General features: G+C 48.5%; 1 protein-coding gene across 2 annotated transcripts in view; it reads left to right on the forward strand.

The window, feature by feature from the left end:
• Positions 1-2,588: 2,588 nt before the first annotated feature.
• ZNRF1 (zinc and ring finger 1) overlaps positions 2,589-20,490 on the forward strand; it is a 165,088-nt gene continuing 147,186 nt past the window's right edge. The window contains exon 1 of one of the 2 annotated variants that reach the window (XM_085638585.1): positions 2,589-3,823. In XM_085638585.1, coding sequence (XP_085494711.1) covers positions 3,478-3,823 — 346 coding nt within the window. In that variant the 5' untranslated portion in view covers positions 2,589-3,477. The remainder of the gene's footprint in view (positions 3,824-20,490) is intronic. The other variant, XM_085638584.1, reaches the window with a different exon arrangement.

Here is a 20,490-nt window from a genome sequence, read left to right on the forward strand (position 1 = left end):
TTATTTTTGGGCCATTTTATCATTATTTATCCATATTTATTTTGTGTATAAATAAAGTTGTAAAACCCTACATTTCCATATTTATTTAACTGATAGACACGCCCTGAATACTATGATGTCTGCCGTGAATTAGCTATTTAAGCTGCCAAATATTATGTAACAATTCATTGACTAAATAATAGCATTAAACCACAAATGTATGTTGACATATGTCATTATTTATAGAAATGTCATCCTAATGTTTTATTTCCCATGCTGTCCATCTGCTCAGCTGTTGGGCTACAATTCATGAAAGACAGCAGGTAGAGCCAATTAAAAGAGCACAAATATCTGTATGCATCCACTTTTAAAAATAAATGCAGACAAGAAACACATTGTTTTCTGTCTGTATTTATCTGTAAAAATCCATAAAAATGGAAAACAGGGAACCTTAGGCATAATTTACTACAAAATAGTTGTCAGTGTCATTTATTATCAGTCGCGGCTGCTGCCTGGAAGCAGCAGTGGGGCGGGAGGGGGGGAAGAGTGGGGTGGTAGGGCGGATCACTATAAAAAAAATTAAAAAATCACTTACCTCCTGACAGGACAGCCGGCCGCTGCCTCTCCTGCGTCCTCTTTCTGGCTTCTTGTCAGAAACAGGAAGCATGAAGCACCAGGGCTCCCACGCTCCCCGCAGCCAATCACAATGCTGCATTGCAGCGCTGTGATTGGTCTGAGTGCTGTGACTCATCGCTCAGCCAGGAACTGTAGGGGTGGACATGTTCTCCATGTAGGCTGTAATGCAGCCTGCATGGAGAAGGGGGGAAAGGGCAAATGACTGGTTTGGGCGGCCTGAGAGTGCCGACCAAACAGTCATTTTGCACTTCGGAGGGTTGTACCACTCCACCTCTGCTCTTCAGCCCCGCCCACTCACGCAAGCTGCTGCAGCAGTAGGAAATGATAACAACATTAGTTATTATTTTATATTTTCCTTTTTTCTGCTGCTCCCAGGCAGTGAGGCAACGCTCCTCCGCCTTAGCAGAGGAGCCGCCACTTTATTGTGCAGCAGACATGATGTTATCTTTGGTTTTTCCTCCCATTGTCCAAGAGCAAGGGGTATGCCCAGACGTGGGTCCTTTGCTCACTTTGCCACTGGATTCAAGCTAGCCTGGCTGATGAGTGGTGTTATCCCAAAACCGGTCCCATGATTTTTGTTTCTGGTCCAGGGAAGACTTGGCTTGGCAGTTTAGGCTGAACTGTTCCCATGAGGCACAGGGTCAAGACTGATTTGCATATAGTGGGTCTGAACTGAGGTGGCGAAGTGAGCTAAAGAATGATGAAGGATTCAACCCAGATCTGTGACTGGGGGCGAGTGTCTGAAAAGTTTCAGCACTCCTTGAATCATCGCCTTATGTTTGCTTTGTAGGCCCTAAGTTGGCAGGGTATGCCCAGACATGGGTCCCTTGCTCACTTTGCCACTGGATTCAAGCTAGTCTGGCTAAAGAGGGGTGTTACCCCAAAACTGGTCCCAGGATTCTTGTTTCCTGTTCAGGGAAGACCTGGCTTGGCAGTTAGGCATGGACTGTTCCAATGAGGCACAGGGTCAAGTCTGGTTTGCATATAGCTGGGAAGTGAGCTAAAGAATGATGATGATTCAACCCAGATCTGGGACTGGGGGCGAGTGTCTTTTCCGTCCATCACCTCCTTGTGTTTGCTAGAGCAAGGGGTAACAATGCTTAGGCAGGAGGCAACAACAAGCAATATTAGGAGGTCGCCCAAAGGGTCATCAACAAGTGGGCACCAAATTGCCCATAAACTATAAGTTAAACCTGCTTTGATGTATTTGCAATTATTAAATTCCCCTTGGATCATTTTTAACATTGCTAACTTCCTGGTTGTCGCAGCTCGGGCAAGGAAAAAACTTGATGTACCGTTTACTCTATGATCTTAGTGATATTTGTATTTGTCGGGACGAATTTTTATAACGCTGCTATTATATTGTATTTGTGTCTATTTAATAATATGTAGTATTGTGATGTACTTTTGTGATTTTAATTAATCGATTAAAGTGGCTTTGACTATAAAAAAAGTTTACCATTGCCCGGGCAGTAGGGAGATGTGAGCTGGCAATGAGACGATGATGAGAGAGACAGAGGGAACTACTCTGCAAGTGCGATAGCAAAGACATGCAGGTCAGAAAACGAGAAATGTGTGAGATGAGACATTCTGGGCATACCTGTCCTAGCGCGGAGTAACCCTATGGCAAATGAGTGGGGAAAGAGAAACAGATGGCACCCAGCCGTCCGACAGAGAGCAGCTGAGCAGCAGGCTATATACAACCCTCGCACCCGGACACCCGAAGGGAGGGAAACGGAGATACGCTTGTCCTCCAGCCGCTTCAAAGAGAGAGAAGGAAAGACGGGGAGAAAGAGACAGCAGGCAGTGGGCACGCGGGATCATGCCTGGCAGCCAGGCGCCCACCATAACACAGGGTAGCTAGAGGGCCGCATCCTGCCGTATGCCAGGAAGGCGGTGAGAGCGCGGCCAGGGGAAGGCCCTGCACTCTGCCGTCTGTGTGAGCCTGGAGTGTCATCTCGGCTCCCAGCCCCAAGGCAGAGAGAGCAGCTGAGAGAGAGGGAGTCGGCGTTAGAGAGATCTGGACTCCAGCCATCCGAGATGATACTGACAGGCAGAAACATGCCCGACAAGTCAGCCGTCTGACAGAGGGAGAGCGAGCGAGCGTGCGGCCAGAGACAGGCTTAGCAACCAGCTCTCTGAGAGATACCAGCTAACCACAGACCGCCGGTAACAACCTAGTGCCCTGTCATGTGAGAAGAGAAAGAGCAACCGGGACGCAGAGAGGGGGCTACAAGCTCAGCCCCCAGCCAGCCCAGACACAACTGTTGAGAGACAGCACTCAGAGCAGACAGAGGCGGATCTGACACCAATTCATGAGAGACAGCAGCTGAGAGACGCCAACCAGAGAAAGGTCTGGCAGGACGCCAGGGAGCCCGGCTGTTACCAGGGCAAACACAGAGGGGATAAACGGAGCGCTAACGTGCAAGGGGGAGGGAAGCCGCCGGCCTGCGGCCCTGAGGAAGCGCCGCCACCGCACTCGGCCCGGCGAGAGGAGCCTGACGAGACCCGGGTACCGAGACCCTGCCGCAGAGGAGCTCATTGCATGCCCAAGGACTGCCTGAGCACAGGGCCGGGGCTTCCGGCCAGCGGCGCCCCATGTCCGAGGGTGCGGGGACGCTGGCTGTGGACACCCACATGCCCAGAGGGTGGATGACTGTCACCCACGCGCCCTGGGGGCCCGTGCCGGGGCGGTGCCGCTTTGTTCCCGGCGCTTTGTGTCTGCTGAGCCGCTGACGGCAGGGATGCCCGTCCTCCTGCTCGCATTTGACTCCTAGTCCCCCGCCCCTCGCTGGACTACTTTCATTTCGGGCTCTGCTGCCCGAGGAGGCCGGATCAGGGGATCCCCTTCTCCTGCTGGGGATGGGGGCCAAGCAGAGCTCGGGGGCCCGGCCGCGGGGCCCTTTCCCGGGAGTGTCCTCGGATGATAGCGCTGTGACGCCTGGTCCAGCCCTGGGACAGTACCGGCCGGCGGGGGCTGCCATGGGGCTGCGCAGTCGCTCGGCCAGCTCCGTGGCGGGTCTGGGCGTGGAGCCTGCCGGGCCCTTCGGACTGTACGGCGGGCGGGTGACTGGGGAGCGGTCTGGAGGCGGCCAGGGCGCCCCTGATGGACCCCGCCGGGACGGGCTGCTGTACCTGGGGCCCCGAGCTTCGCTGGCCGACGCGTTGCCCCTGCACATCGTGCCGCGATGGTTTGGCGCCCACAACGGTAAGTGCCCCTCTGCCTCTCACTGAGAGGCCATGCGGCCGGAAGGGTGGGGTGGGCGGTTACCTGTGTGAGTGTCATGATCGGAGAATGTAATGATTGTTCCTTGTGTTTCACAATAATGTGTCATGGTGTGGGTCAATTTGCCCTCGTTCTCCTTCAGCCTGGCAGTGGAGGCCAACTAAGCGGTACCTCAAATATCGCCCCCCTTATGCCATGCTCTTGAAGTGATTGTGCCAAGCACACTGCGACCTTGGTGACCTGAGTCACAGTGAGTAGGGGGTGACCTAGGAAGCTGCCGCCTTACCGCGTTCGCCACTCGGTGCCCTGATTATCTGCCTCACCTCGCCATGCATCTTGATTGGCAGAGAACATGGCGTGGCACGGTGTGATACGGATATTTCACAATTCCCTCCCCCAAGTGACTATATGAAGGGTCACTAGACTCACTGACTGGTTGAGATGGCTGGTTGAAGGTTGAGAAGAGGGTAGCTCCACCTACCCCACTAGTTGGGGGTGGATCAGGTCGACAACGTGGCTTTACTCCACCTGTTTGCGAGGTCGATGGTTAATGTGGTGGACACTGACAGTGCTGGTCTTTGGTTTGTATCTTTGTGCACATCGCCCATAGGCTGTTAATGAGTTCTGTTACCGTGTCCTCGCAGTGCCTGTATAGCAGGTTGAGGCCTCTCTGCTGATGATGCACCTGGGACAGCCATGGCGCAGAGCATCAGCAGCAATACTTCCCATATAGGATCAAAACAAAGACATCCTTCCAACCCCACACCCTACACTGTGGGACATGTTACCCGTGAGGGCAAGCGCTTCAGCGCCCCACGTAGGAGTAGTAAGAGCTATATAAATGATGTAATACAATGCATATAGAATTACAGACGGGAAACCTTGAATTACGGTGATGTTTTTAACTGAGGGGTACTGAGTGACAACAATTAGAGCAAAGCTGGAGTTGTCTATGTCACTCAGAAACCTAAGCTGAAAAACACCCCATAATTCAGTCTTTACCCATCTATAATGTTATCTGTGGCCCCCCAAATCATCCAGCCTTGCTTTCAACTTCTACGCAGGGGCGGAGGAGTGACAGGGGAGCCGTTCATATGATGGCCTCTCCTCCCTTTCTCATTAAAAAAGACATACATGGCCTTCTGCCACCCACTCTCCTCGCCTTCGCTTCCCTCTCTTCCAGAAGTTGTGCTGCACAGGCTGCCGCATACCCAGCCACAGCAGCCTGGAATTCCTTTACCATGTAGCAGCAGGGAGTTACAAGGTCTGTTACCCATTTTTGCTGTGTCATAGCAGTGAAATACTTACTGAATTTAAAACCCAGTCATTCATAATAGTTCTAGGAAAGACCTATATATTACAAATTACTTTGGAAGGTTAAAGGTCTAGCTGCCTCTTTAGATGCATTATTTATAAATATGAGTATGGTGTGCTGGAAACCTGGGTATCTCTGCGAGTGTGAACGAAGCATGTACAGCTCCTATGTATCCCCGAAGAGCACCCACAAGCCAGATTAAGGGGACACAGTAACCAGTGCCTTCTCATTCTGGCGGCTAATGGAGGGGACAGCATCAAAGTCCCAACTTGGCCGAGGATCACCAGCTCTTAGTTAGAAAGTGTGATGTGTGGCCCTTGTGTTTACACTCTTAGTATGAATTATTGGAGAAATGAAGCGGGTAGAGTGCGCTGAACAAAACAGTTCAAATCGTCACAAGGAAGACCTAAATCTTGACACACTTTTATAGAAAGAAAAGTAGTGTGAGCCTCTGTCGAAGGCAGCGAGACACTGCAGACCTCTTACGTAGGAAGTCATTTTGCTGGCCTTCACCAAGATCTTTTGCATTTACTAAGCTTATCACAATAATATGTTTACTCTTAGGGGCTTTTAGTCAGGCCTCTTCATCCAATGTTCTGTTGTCCTGTCGTTCACATTTTTCTTCCACTCACTACAGCTTGGGACAGTGAATTTGCCGGCATGGGGCAGTGGATTTGTCCGCATGGGACAGTGGATTTGTCCGCATGGGACAGTGGATTTGTCCGCATGGGACAGTGGATTTGCCCGCATGGGGCAGTGGATTTGCCCGCATGGGGCAGTGGATTTGCCCGCATGGGGCAGTGGATTTGCCCGCATGGGGCAGTGGATTTGCCCGCATGGGGCAGTGGATTTGCCCGCATGGGGCAGTGGATTTGCCCACTTCGGCCATTGGCTAGCTTCACTGCGAGTCAGGGCGTTCAGCTCTTTCACAATGAACACATCCTCACAGATGAGTTCTCTTCAGTACCTAGGACTGCTGTGGCAATGTGCGCTTTTTGAGGCCAAAAGCATTTTTGCTTTCAACTGTGTTTCTTTTTTTTCTTTGTTGATATTGGGGAGGGTAGGTATATCCTTTGACAATAACGTTTTACAAAAACCATGCCAAAACCAAACATACCAAAAGGCTGCAGCCAATGCCAGAACAATTGGCTTTGCCAATGCTTGTATGTGGAAAGACTCTCTGTTGGCTGAAGGGCTCCATGTTGGCGTGCTGTTGCATAGAACTCTTGTCACACCTATTGAAACTCGTGCTTTCATACCAAATGGGCAGTCAGGGCATTGGAAAAACACACTTCTGTTTTACTGAGCACACACCAGATCTGCTTCAGACACATTAGACGGGGGCAGAAACAAACATATATTACTGGGTGAGAAATGTCCGATTTCTTGAGGCAGCCGAGCCTGCCTGTCTTTATGCAGGGCTGGTCAAAAGTGTTCCTGACACGATTAGTTGGGCGCTAAAAGGAAATGCCCTGTGCTTCAGTTTCTGCACAATAACTTGCTCCTGTTGAGTGAGGGGGCGTTGTCCGGATGCAGTAAAAGAAAATCTATCATTTTCACACTACTGCCCCTGACTGTATGTAAGCTGTGAGGCAGCGGCATCCCCTTGAGTGACTGCACAGAGCTTGTGCACACTGTTCACCTCCACCGAAAATAGTTCCTTTTTCTTCAGTTGCAATCCTGTCCAAATGAGCACCTTTTTTTAAATATTAACATTAGATACCGATTTTTTTTTTTTGCCTGCACCCCTTTTTAACACTTATAAAGTGTATCAGTGACATTGTAACATTGCTGCTGTCTGCGATTTCAGTACTTGGTTATGTGGTAATTTATTCTTCTTCACAAATAATAAAAATAAAATGAATGGCACAGCTGTTGTCTTAGACCGCCCCTAGGTAAAACATAAAACGATTGCACTGGTGAATGTTTTTAAATGTAAACATTTTAATTCAAGCATCAAATGGCCATGTTTAAGTAACAGCCTATTTCCCTTTTTATTTTTGAAGCATATACTTGCAATATATAAAAAATATAACAATCACACAACTTGCCAAGGCGAGACCTATTGACTTTACCAATGCTTTTTGTTTAGGTCTAGACCACCGATAGCTGTAGCTGTCTGCCAGAGACTTCATGTTTACAATACACATGCATACCACATAAAAACATTAAGGAAGAGTGGGCTTTCGGCAGGCCCCTTTCATCCACTGGCTGTTATTAATGTTAAAGCAAAGCAATGGTAGGAGGACCCCTTTAGCCACTAGTCTTAATAGCAGTAAACAATTGGTACATATTCTGGCCTACCTTAGGATTCTTCAGATAAAAATCTTATTTGAACAAGCACAGGTATGTAAAGTAAGCTTACATTGGGGAGAACTGTAACTTCCTTTCATGGTGTTGATTGAGAGGCCAAGTGTTCCTCACTTGAAGCAACTTTTATTTATTTTTTTTACTTTAATTTTCGCTTCCATAACACAATACAAAGACCTTTAGCTAGCAGTGGTGGCAGATGAGGCATACATAGTTGATATTTCGCTTTAGGTGACACCTTTCCAAGAATAACGGGCACACAATACCCCACAGAAAACAGCCACTTGCATACCACAGGATTGCCTCGCGCCTCCACCTAGGGTCAACTGGGACAGACCCCCTGCCAGTGCCCCCCTCCCGCCCTGCTGCCGCTACCCGTTCACTTGAAGTGATTCTTAAACTATAGAGTGAAAGCATAGCATGACTGTCTGCGCTGGACTTTAGTAATATCTGTGTCGGTGCAATCTATGTGAGCAATGTCTTTGCCCAAATGTTAGCAGCCACCATATTGGAAAGCAATCTGAGCAATAGCCCTGCTGTTACAAGTGCTCTTTGTACCATCTGTGAGATGTGAGGAATAAACTGGTGTCTGAGGGGCCTTCCTGGAACATTTGAGGGGTAGCTCTCCTGTCGGAGTTCCATGTTTGTAACCTGAAGGACATTGATGCTGGCAAAAGTATCTTCCTGCAACATCTGTGTAACAAGGAGGCCTAGTCCAGGCGTCTGAGGTGCATTCCTGTAACTCCAGGTAACGCAAGGGATAGCTCTGCTGTCTGCGGTGCTGGCCTGCAACATCTGTGTAACAAGGAGGCCTAGCCCAGGCGTCGGAGGTGCATTCCTGTAACTCCAGGTAACGCAAGGGATAGCTCTGCTGTCTACGGTGCTGGCCTGTAACATCTGTGTTACAAGGAGGCCTAGGCCAGGTGTCGGAGGTGCATTCCTGTAACTCCAGGTAATGCAAGGGATAGCTCTGCTGTCTACAGTGCTGGCCTGTAACATCTGTGTAACAAGGAGGCCTAGGCCAGGCGTCGGAGGTGCATTCCTGTAACTCCAGGTAACGCAAGAGATAGCTCTGCTGTCTGCGGTGCTTGCCTGTAACATCTGTGTAACAAGGAGGCCTAGGCCAGGCGTCGGAGGTGCATTCCTGTAACTCGAGTTAACGCAAGGGATAGCTTTGCTGTCTACAGTGCTGGCCTGCAACATCTGTGTAACAAGGAGGCCTAGCCCAGGCGTCGGAGGTGCATTCCTGTAACTCCAGGTAACGCAAGGGATAGCTCTGCTGTCTACGGTGCTGGCCTGTAACATCTGTGTTACAAGGAGGCCTAGGCCAGGTGTCTGAGGTGCATTCCTGTAACTCCAGGTAACGCAAGGGATATCTCTGCTGTCTGCGGTGCTGGCCTGTAACATCTGTGTAACAAGGAGGCCTAGGCCAGGCGTCGGAGGTGCATTCCTGTAACTCCAGGTAACGCAAGGGATATCTCTGCTGTCTGCGGTGCTGGCCTGTAACATCTGTGTTACAAGGAGGCCTAGGCCAGGTGTCTGAGGTGCATTCCTGTAACTCCAGGTAACGCAAGGGATATCTCTGCTGTCTGCGGTGCTGGCCTGTAACATCTGTGTAACAAGGAGGCCTAGCCCAGGCATCTGAGGTGCGTTCCTGTAACGCAAGGGATATCTCTGCTGTCTGCGGTGCTTGTCGTAACATCTGTGTAACAAGGAGGCCTAGCCCAGGCGTCTGAGGTGCATTCCTTTAACTCCAGGTAATGCAAGGGATAACTCTGCTGTCTACAGTGCTGGCCTGTAACATCTGTGTAACAAGGAGGCCTAGCCCAGGCGTCGGAGGTGCAGTCCTGTAACTCCAGGTAACGCAAGGGATATCTCTGCTGTCTGCGGTGCTGGCCTGTAACATCTGTGTAACAAGGAGGCCTAGCCCAGGCATCTGAGGTGCGTTCCTGTAACGCAAGGGATATCTCTGCTGTCTGCGGTGCTTGTCGTAACATCTGTGTAACAAGGAGGCCTAGCCCAGGCGTCTGAGGTGCATTCCTGTAACGCAAGGGATATCTCTGCTGTCTGCGGTGCTTCTCGTAACATCTGTGTAACAAGGAGGCCTAGCCCAGGCGTCTGAGGTGCATTCCTTTAACTCCAGGTAATGCAAGGGATAACTCTGCTGTCTACAGTGCTGGCCTGTAACATCTGTGTAACAAGGAGGCCTAGGCCAGGCGTCGGAGGTGCATTCCTGTAACTCCAGGTAACGCAAGAGATAGCTCTGCTGTCTGCGGTGCTGGCCTGTAACATCTGTGTAACAAGGAGGCCTAGGCCAGGCATCTGAGGTGCATTCCTGTAACTCCAGGTAACGCAAGGGATAGCTCTGCTGTCTACAGTGCTGGCCTGTAACATCTGTGTAACAAAGAGGCCTAGCCCAGGCGTCGGAGGTGCATTCCAGTAACTCCAGGTAACGCAAGAGATAGCTCTGCTGTCTCCGGTGCTTGCCTGTAACATCTGTGTAACAAGGAGGCCTAGGCCAGGCGTCGGAGGTGCATTTCTGTAACTCCAGGTAACGCAAGGGATAGCTCTGCTGTCTGCGGTGCTGGCCTGCAACATCTGTGTAACAAGGAGGCCTAGCCCAGGCGCCGGAGGTGCATTCCTGTAACTCCAGGTAACGCAAGGGTTAGCTCTGCTGTCTACAGTGCTGGCCTGTAACATCTGTGTAACAAGGAGGCCTAGGCCAGGCGTCTGAGGTGCATTCCTGTAACTCGAGTTAACGCAAGTGATAGCTCTGCTGTCTACGGGGCTGGCCTGTAACATCTGTGTTACAAGGAGGCCTAGGCCAGGTGTCTGAGGTGCATTCCTGTAACTCCAGGTAACGCAAGGGATAGCTCTGCTGTCTACAGTGCTGGCCTGTAACATCTGTTTAATAAGGAGGCCTAGCCCAGTTGTCTGAGGTGCATTCCTGTAACTCCATGTAATGCAAGGGATAGCTCTGCTGTCTACAGTGCTGGCCTGTAACATCTGTGTAACAAGGAGGCCTAGGCCAGGCGTCGGAGGTGCATTCCTGTAACTCGAGTTAACGCAAGGGATAGCTCTGCTGTCTACAGTGCTGGCCTGTAACATCTGTGTAACAAGGAGGCCTAGGCCAGGCGTCGGAGGTGCATTCCTGTAACTCGAGTTAACGCAAGGGATAGCTTTGCTGTCTACAGTGCTGGCCTGTAACATCTGTGTAACAAGGAGGCCTAGCCCAGGCATCTGAGGTGCGTTCCTGTAACGCAAGGGATAGCTTTGCTGTCTACAGTGCTGGCCTGTAACATCTGTGTAACAAGGAGGCCTAGGCCAGGCGTCTGAGGTGCATTCCTGTAACTCCAGGTAACGCAAGGGATATCTCTGCTGTCTACAGTGCTGGCCTGTAACATCTGTTTAATAAGGAGGCCTAGCCCAGTTGTCTGAGGTGCATTCCTGTAACTCCATGTAATGTAAGGGATAGCTCTGCTGTCTACAGTGCTGGCCTGTAACATCCGTTTAATAAGGAGGCCTAGCCCAGGCGTCTAAGGTGCATTCCTGTAACTCTATGTAATGCAAGGGATAGCTCTGCTGTCTGCGGTGCTGGTCTGTAACATCTGTGTAACAAGGAGGCCTAGCCCAGGCGTCTGAGGTGCATTCCTGTAACTCTATGTAATGCAAAGGATAGCTCTGCTGTCTACAGTGCTAGCCTGTAACATCTGTGTAACAAGGAGGGGAAGGCCTAGCCCAGGTTTTTCCCTTGGGTATTTGAAGAGCACATTTATAACTTCTCTTTAAACTAGGGGCTAGGTTCACTGTTTGTGGTGTATGTGTGTAGCACAAGAGCTAGCTGTATCCCCTGTAGTGCATGTATACCACGGTGGTGCATCTCGGATGATAACTCCGCCTTTCTGTTTCACGGAGCAGGGTCTAATGTTTGCCGAACTCACCTGCTACATCTTTTGCTGCTGTTTAATAGAATTGTAATATCTCTACAATACATGGGAGCCTGCCAGCTCTCTATACAAGCCTGTCTCTAATTTCCTTAATGCAGGCACATCTGACGTCCTTAATAACTTGTAATAAAAAAATGTAGCTGCACAGCTGTAATAAGTTATTACAGTCGAACAGTGACGTCATAATGTCTACTGCTAGTGCCAGCAGCCAATATGAAAGGCATGCCGCAGCAATGTTACAGCTGCTATTTAAACAAAGCAGTGACAATGCAAAAACTGGCTTTTAGTTCTTTTGATGTTTTTTCTCAAATGGCCACAACGATGAGCAGAAAGAAGATGTTTATGGTTACATGTTTATTTTTTGCACACTAAAGGTTAATGCAGGTAAAATAGACTATCTGTCTTTACAAACGGTGTGTGAGCCCCATCCACAAACTGATTCTAATATCTTTTTTTCACAAAGTTTCTAATTGCTTTTTGATGTGTTTAATTTCACACTAGATTCTGCTGTTATTCTTCGTGTCTGCCACTTTCACATAAAAGAGCACGACACCAAGGTTGTAAGCGATTTGAAGGAAGGATGATAGTGTGACCATATATTATAAGAAACAAAATACCCTCTTTCATACATTAACAGTGCTAGTCACCTCGGAGTCCCATGGCCTTATAGGTGACTTGCCCTTCAGCCTTGTTCCTGTATATTTATGGTCACGGGCCTCATCAGTGCATTGCTGTATCCTTTTTATGTATGGCTGTAGGAGAGGAGGATCTGCACTTATGTTGCCCCCACTTTTTTTCTGATGTTAACACTGGTTTTTGGCTATAGTCTGGCTGGGTCCCTGCTAATCAGGGCCCCAGTCTCTCTGTTCTCTCTAAACAACTGAGTGCATACTAGATGCACTAGTGATTGAATACTATGGTACCTTATGAGCCCCTAGTATATGGTACCTTATGTGCCTAGGGCATAGACACTTCACAGGCCTACCAGGGGTTAAAGCATGTATTATGCCACCCCTGGGAAGCAGACTAAATCTGACACCAAAGGCCTGCTACTGCAGCCTGGGTGAGGTAGTGTTAGCACTCCTCACTGAGGTATAGGTTCCTATATCTCACCATACGCACACATATAAACCTATCAGCCAACCCTATGGCAGGCCCTATCAATCCTGAGGGCAGGGTGCTTGGTTTTCAATGTGAGAGGATGCCTCTGCATGAGCAGGGCCCCTCTGCAGCTGGCAGAGTCTATTCTCTGTGGCTGTTTGTGGATGCGGTTAAACCATATACTCTTAAGTGCATTATAAATTCTAACTTTGGAATAACTGCATCAAAACATGTCGTGTTTGGTGTCAAACAACTTGGAATCATACCCCCACATCAGTCCATGATGTGGGAGTGTGATCCCACCCTTCTAGAGTGGACGACATTTACCTACTGTGGTAACACGGTAGAAATCTGAAAGAGCCCTGGCATCGCAAAATGGATGCCACCAGCACAGACACTGGGCTGCCCTCCTGCTGCTGACTGAAACTCGCAGTGGAGGAAGCCCAACAAAAGGCATCCTGTCACAGGGAGGTGTCACCACCTTCCATACAGGACTTAGTGTGTTGGAGCTGGGTGGGTGCACTCCTAGAGTGCTTTGAAGTCCTGCACTGGGTGAGCAGTAGGCTTCTCTGTGCATATGCCAGCTCAAACCGGTTCAGGGGCTACCTGTCCCTGCTCTGGCGCGAAACTGGACAAAGGGAAGTGGGTGTAACCACCCCCTACCCTGACCCCCCCAGAGGAGGAGATAAGCCTGCCTTCCACCCGCGAGGAGAGGGCCCCAGTCCCCGGGGCATAAGTTCTGGAAGTCCTAGCGAGCGCACTATATAATGCTTCGTCAGTCCAGCACACCATTCCTAGAGCCCGGACCTCACTCGCCCCTCAACATCTCGAGTAACTCCAGCTCCTGAACCTCGCTCTATATGCACCTCAGTAGCGCTTCCAGTCCACGGAGCTGATCATGTCTATTCACCCGAAGCCCTTCCAGTCACTAGACTGCACACACCAAGCACCTGTGTAGCGCTTTCAGATCCTGGACCTCAGTGTGTAGACCTATCTAGTGCTTCCAGTCCCTCTGCCACAGGCGCACTTTAGGTACCTCTGTAGCGCCTCCTGTCTCTGGAACTCACCCTTTAAGCACTCATCCAGTGCTCCCAGTCTCTGGACCCCACACTTCATGCAGCCATCTAGCGCTGCCAGCCACCGGGCTTCACACTTTATGTTCAATCCCCCCCCCCTCGGACCTCAAACATACTTAAGCACTTCTGTGGCTCTTCCTGCTGCCGGACTTCACATTTTATGCGCCCATCTAACGCTTTGCATCCTGTGTATTTAATATTTTGTGTACCATCTAGCGCTTATGCACCTTCTTTGCACTTCCAGCCGATGGGCCTCACGCTTTATGCACTTCTCTAGCGAGCCCAGCTTCTGCAGCTCGCACTTGTCCAACCTCTCTTGCGCCCTTCGCCCCTGGGCCTCAAACAATTTGCAAGGTTATCTCTGGGATAGTTTGCATATTAGAACCCACTCCAAGAATGTGGTGCAACACACTTCTAAACAGCTACGTCCACTTTGACTAATCAAACTAGCGAGCCTTCCACGGAAAGCACCTTTTAACATAGTTTGAAACCTCACATTACTAGAACTCATGATGTTTCTTCAACTAGGCGTGCTATATCGTACTACGTGAAACATAGGAATGACACAAACTCTTGGCTTTTCCAACGCTTGTTTTGTGTGATAATTCACATTTCCCGTGGACAGGGGGTACATTGAGGCTGGGCGCACACGATGAAGTGACGCCGGAGTGAGAGTGAGGTGAATATAGGGCTGGGAAAAGAGTGAGTCCTACAAAGAGAAGCAAGGAAGGAAGGCGAGTTAGGGAGAGTGATTAAGGGGGATGGGAGAAAGGCACCGTGAGGGGCGGGATAGGAAAGAGGACAACTGCTGAAGAAAGGATGGAGGGGGGAGAAACATTGTGAGGGCGGAGGGGGTGATGACGAGGTGCTTCCTGTTGCTGACTAAAACTGAAAGTGGCTGCTGGGGAGGTGGAGCTGAGATCAGCATGGCTCTCGGGAGCTTCCGAGACAGCGGGAGGGAGCCGACTCGGCAGCTGTGTCTAATGTGGGGGCCTTCGCGTGGGGCATGGCGGGGGCTGTCACTTATGTGAAGCGCAAGGTGTGTCAGAGGTTATTTGTGTAGCTCTTCTGCATCCTTGGGCAGCTTCAAAGCACTGGCACTTTTTGATAGTGAAGGAGCCCTCTTGTTAACTATGGGGTAGAGTGGGTGGCATTCCCCACAACTTCCTGCCACGAGTACTCTGACTAGGAGAACATACACTCATTCTTTACAACCAAGGTTGTTCGAAAATGTACACCTCTAGCACTGGCATCATTGTGGGTTTAACAAGACGAGGTGTTTGGTACCAAACACCTTTGGGTACAGAGAAGCCATCATGTCGCTGGGAAACCCGTAATCACAAGTGTCCAGCCCATGTACTCGTCTTCCCTGTGCACTTGTAATATCCAAGGGTGAGATTAGATATCATAGGCACAGATCCACATATAGTGCACCCTGCCTTAGGGCTGTAAAGCCTGCCGTAAGGATGACTTAACTATACCACATGCAGTGCTTGGTAGGCATGGCACACAGGGATGTGTGCCATGTCGACTCTTCGGTTTTCTCTGCACCAAGACGTACAGACAGCATTGGCAGTTTGCATGAACTTGGTGAGGGGTCCCATAGGGTGGCATAATTCATGCTGCAGCCCTTAAGGACCCTCTTTAGGTCCAATGCCCTAGGTACCAGGGGTACCATTTACTAGGGACTTACAGGGTTCCTAATGGTGTGCCAATTGTGGAACAGAAGTAAAGTTTAGGGAAAGAACAATGGTGCTGGGGACTTGGTTAGCAGGAACCCAGCTCACATTCAGTCAAATTTGCACCAGATACCAGGCAAAAAGTCTGAGGTAGCCATGTCAAAAGAGGCACTTTCCCACACGTTTCTCCCCACAAGTGGTTCTCAAACACTGGAAACCACATTAGTGACCTTTGTCTCACCAGTCTCTGTGCAGCTAATTCTTTCCAGATCCGAAGCATCCCGACTACGGAGTATCAAGATCAGTGCTGTTAAAGAGATTGGATATCCAACAGTTTTGGCAAAACCTCAGCTCCCTGACGCACCTAGAAAGGAGCCATATTCCATTCTAAAAAATGCCCTGGGCGTACAATTACAACCAGTATTGAATCCAGAGCAGTAGTAATCTACCCCCTGGAAATAGCTGGAACTGTCTGCCCTCGGCCCTCTCACATAGAAGTTCCAACTAAATCAATTGGCTGGCATCCACATGCTCCAAGCCACTTGCGTCATCCCTCTGTTCATGGAACATCAGTGGCCTTCTGCAGCAATTACAGTCCTCCAACCTACTAGATTTCTGAAAAAAGTCACAGTATACTTGTCCTGCGCAGGAAATAGGGCTGAGCAGAATAATCCGATTCAGGGATGTATTGAGCATTGGAAGCCGGCCCCGAAAAAGCATAAGTTTGGCAGATCTAAGGATGGCCTGTCCATATATGGTTCAGTCAAGTTGCAAGGGAACATTGAGCAGATAACAATTCAAGAGAGTTGGCAGCAAGGAATCAAAATAACCAGTTGGAGGTCTCAACGTTCTCGCTTGTTAGACAACGTTTATGTTAGTCCCAGTGTAAAGGAGAAGAGGTCAAAATTGAATCCGTTGATCCTGATTTTGTGCGATTTAATTAGGGATAACCCACAAGCTGACTGCATGATATCTGGGGACTATAACACCAATCTTTTTCAAGATCTCCAGGAGGATCTGGATGTGATCTCTCTGAGGTCCTCCTTGAACATCATAGATCAAATCAGACCGAGATGCTGCCAACGCTGCCCACTGGGAGAGCTTCTAATCCTGCAACTCAACAGTGTGGACTTCAAAGTGCTGAACGGCAGGCTGCCTCAAGATAAAGCACTAACTGGTGACGAACCAACGGAAAAACCTGCTCTTATCTGGACTTTACAATATGACATATAGAAATGTTTACATTAGTACAAAGCTTCAGTATTGCCTTGGTCACTAAAAGTGACCATCGTCCGCAAATCATTACGATAAATTCAGATCCGTCTCATGCCTCGACCAACTAAACTTGCAAAGGAATATATACTGAGAACTTAAAGCGTCCTAAATGAAGTGAATCCGTCAGTGTTGACATTAAGGTTGAATGCACTAAATTAGCTGCTGAAACTGAGTCAAGCTCTGAACCACCCATCACTGCTTGGACAAGTTTCACTTCTCGGCTCCTCGTAAAATTTCCATGCCCAGCCCACCAGCACTGCCCCACCAATCTGGCCATTGTACCGACAATGATTTGGCAGTTCAAGAATGCCCGCACCTGGCACTGAGGAGAGTCCGAAAGAAACCTCGATCTAAAGAGCTGGCCGGAGCATTCAAGCTAGTTCAGAAAAATTCCAGCAGGCCATTTATGCAGAGAAATTAAGGTGCCTAAATCACTTCTAGGCAACCCTCTTATATGAGAGTAAGAAACCCACTTCTAGGAACTTTTAGGCTTTGGTCAGTAAGCAGCTGAACGGATCCAGCCGGTTCGGCTGTGTGAACAACACCAAAACAGAATGGGTGTCTCCCTCTCTAGGCACTTTTTGGCAAGTTGGGATGTAGACTTACATTCAAGTGATAGCCCTCAAAGCCTAGAAACAACTACCGTCCCTGGCGCCTCTCAAGATCAAGATTATCTGCCTAGCCAAGCTATGGACATAGCCCTTTTGACAAATTGCCTGGCCTACGTGATAACAAAGGCCAGAACAGACCGGGCACCTGGGCCTAACTGGCGTCCCCCAGCTTTTTTTTAAACAAGATATTACATTCTGGGCAGAAAGAATCTCTTCGCTTGTCGACTACTGTCTGCGGAGCTCGACAATCCCTGACTCATGGCTTGGGGCCGTAATGCATCCCAGTCACAAAAAGGCCTCTAATCTGATCCGAGGAATTGCAGATTAATAGCGCTTCTTGATAATGAAGCTAAATGCCATGCCGGCCTGCTCCTGGAGGACCTAGGGCAATGGGTGGAGTCGGAGAATCTCACCCCAAAAAAACAAACTGGGTTCACTGCAAAATCTGGTATGCTCTCTAATCTGTTGCCAATTTCAATGTTACTAAACAATACAATGCTCTCAAATTCTCTGTTGCACTGCTGTTTTGGTTGATTTCAAAGCAGCATTCAATTGTGTACCAAAGGGGCCGCTTTGGTTCAAACTAAAGACCAGAGGGATCCCACCAAAGCTCTTGGTATCAATTATCCAGTTGCAGTCTAAAACCTGGATCCATATTAAATTAGGCGATTGAGCTTGCATATCAAGGAAAATACCCACAATCCGAGGAGTAAAGTGGGTGTGCGTGTTGGCCCCCTGCTTTTCAACATATTAATCGCTGACCTGTTGCAATCCCTCGCCTCTGTCAACAGCCCCCCCCCAAGTTAGGTGGTGAAAGGATCAGTAACCTACTATACGCTCATCTTGCCTTGTTTAGCTTTACACATATTGGGTTACAGCGTTTATTAAATCAACTACAAGCCTATACAACTACCAACACCCTGGAGGTAAATTGAAGAAAACCAAGGTGGTAATACTTAGAAGGAAAAATACAGTGGAGGAGGCTGGTTTTACAACGACAAAAGGGTCACAGTGGATCAATGATATGAGTACCTGGGGTATAAATAGACGCAAGAGGTTCATTTACACAGCATCAGAAGGGAGTCGAAGCAGAGGTTCGGCCACTACAGATGCCCCTATCAAAGCTCTCCAAGACCTTGATGGGTCCAACCTTAACCCCATTACTGGAAGTCATGAGAGCTAAAATCTTATCCACGCTGTCCTATGGCAGTGAAATATTATTGGGGAAACACAGTAGTGTGTTCAACAAACATATCACAAGAATATACAAAAGAGTGCTTCACGTGCCAAGGTCGCATCCACTGCCCAGATCAGGCCGAAACTGGCCCTACTCGATCAACGGGCCGCAGGTGCCAATCTCCATCTATGCCACAAGCTTTGTGCAGCCAAGGGGCTCACCTAAAAGCATTGCATTGGGCTGAAATAAAAAACAGAGGCCCAGGTGGGGCACTCCATCAGTACCATCAGACCAGAGGTCTTTCACATCTAGAAGCCAGCTGCTTTTAGATGTGAAAGACCTCTGGGGCAGTAATCCGAACCAACAAGCCTTCGAGCTGGGCATCAAAAGATGTGTCTGTACCTGGTCATACCATTCTGAGAGGGCTGCCCTTGCTAAACGCAAGCACCCCTGGGCGGTCATTGACACTGATCGACCCGCATCTCCCACTTCTTATCTGGCCTGTACATATGTCAATCACCTGAAAGCAAGATTCAAGGCCTTGAGGCTGGGAGAGTAGCCGGTCTTGAAACACCTTGCCAGCAGGCGGGGACCCAAGGAAGGTATTATCTGTAGGGGGTGCGGGCAGGGCAAGGAATCCCCTGAACACTTTGCATGCCTGTGTCCTGCATCGCTGGCAGAACGTAAAACCCAGCTAAAGCATGAATGAAATATTTTGGGAGTCCGCACACTCAGCAAGCCAGAATCGCCTCACCCAACTCCACTATTACTCGTCTAAATATCCAGCTGAAAAGTTTCTCTTTAGCCCTTAACTAACTATGTCGCTTAGCGATCCCACCGGCAAGTCACAGTATATTAAATACATAGTTGTCAATCCTTGCCCAAGATATACAAAAGACTGTATTGGTGACATGATTATCCTGCTATTACTAGCAAACGCACCGGCACTTGGCGTATAAACACTTTGTTACGCTAAAAAGTGTGTCCAGTCGACTGTAAGGTCCCCACGGGCGAAAGCTTCATGCATCCACTCGAAAATTTGAAAAATAGTGAGACGCGAGGTTTTCAGCGTGTCTTTTAATATGTGTAGACGACCCCACTATTTGTACTGGGGCATATAATGCACCTGATAATTGTGCAAGCACTTTCCTTAGACCAGATGAATGGGGTCCCAGTACTGCCACAACGAAAAACCAGTCCAGTGTCTGTTCTAGTACAATGGTTTGCACAAGCATTTTATTAAAAAATAAATTTAGTTAAGTTATACTTTCAAACTGTGCATTGGACTCTAATTTTTTTGCACATAGTGAGTTTTTAGAACTTGAGATCATTGTTTAAAATGTGTCAAGATCCTCGGTATCAGACGAGTATGGATGGACAGCTCTAGAAGTGCACCTTACGTAGCCATAGCATATTATGCACGTTTTATAGTTCAGGTAAGTTGGGTTCTTGCACAGATACTTTGTTATACTTTAATGGCTGCCCTGGTCTCCTTGTCGTATTTTCTAGTGAGTATCTCTTGAATCAATTTGGCTTTTTAATCGGTTGTAAACCTTTGAATGCAAACTGCGTCTCTTATGTGTGATAGCCTCTTTTAACCACAACTACAAGCTGCTACCACCCTTTCCGTACAGGCACTTTGTCGTTAACTTAAACGTCGTTAACTTCAATACGAATGTCCCTTTTTTTTAATCTGTTGTGTGTATTTTGGAGAAAGCACTTTTTTGATTTGTGATTGTTAACAGTTTGTATGTTTTTAAATAATTGTAATGACTCTAATTACCACTATGCTAATAAAGATTAATAATAACGCACACAACTAATACCACACCCAAAATTAAAAATATTTACAAAATGGCAGATTGAAATACAAACTGGGACTCCTTCAAAATAGGCCTCACAACTTAAACATGGTGAAAATCGTGTACTCGAAAATCACAGTAGGCAACTAATCCCTAAATTTAGACAGTACCTGTTACCTACGAGGTACTGTAAACAATTTCTGTACTATGGGGCCCTGTCCCTCAAAAGAGCAATACTTTTATATATGTATGCCAATATGAAAACCTATATTTAGAATAACCATTAAAAGTCAGGCCTATTGGCTTTGTCAGAACATTCACAATTACAAAATCATGCTTATAACCTTGCCCGATGC

This window comes from Triturus cristatus, chromosome 12 (genome assembly GCF_964204655.1).
Source record: "Triturus cristatus chromosome 12, aTriCri1.1, whole genome shotgun sequence".
In the NCBI taxonomy this organism is placed as follows: domain Eukaryota; kingdom Metazoa; phylum Chordata; class Amphibia; order Caudata; family Salamandridae; genus Triturus; species Triturus cristatus.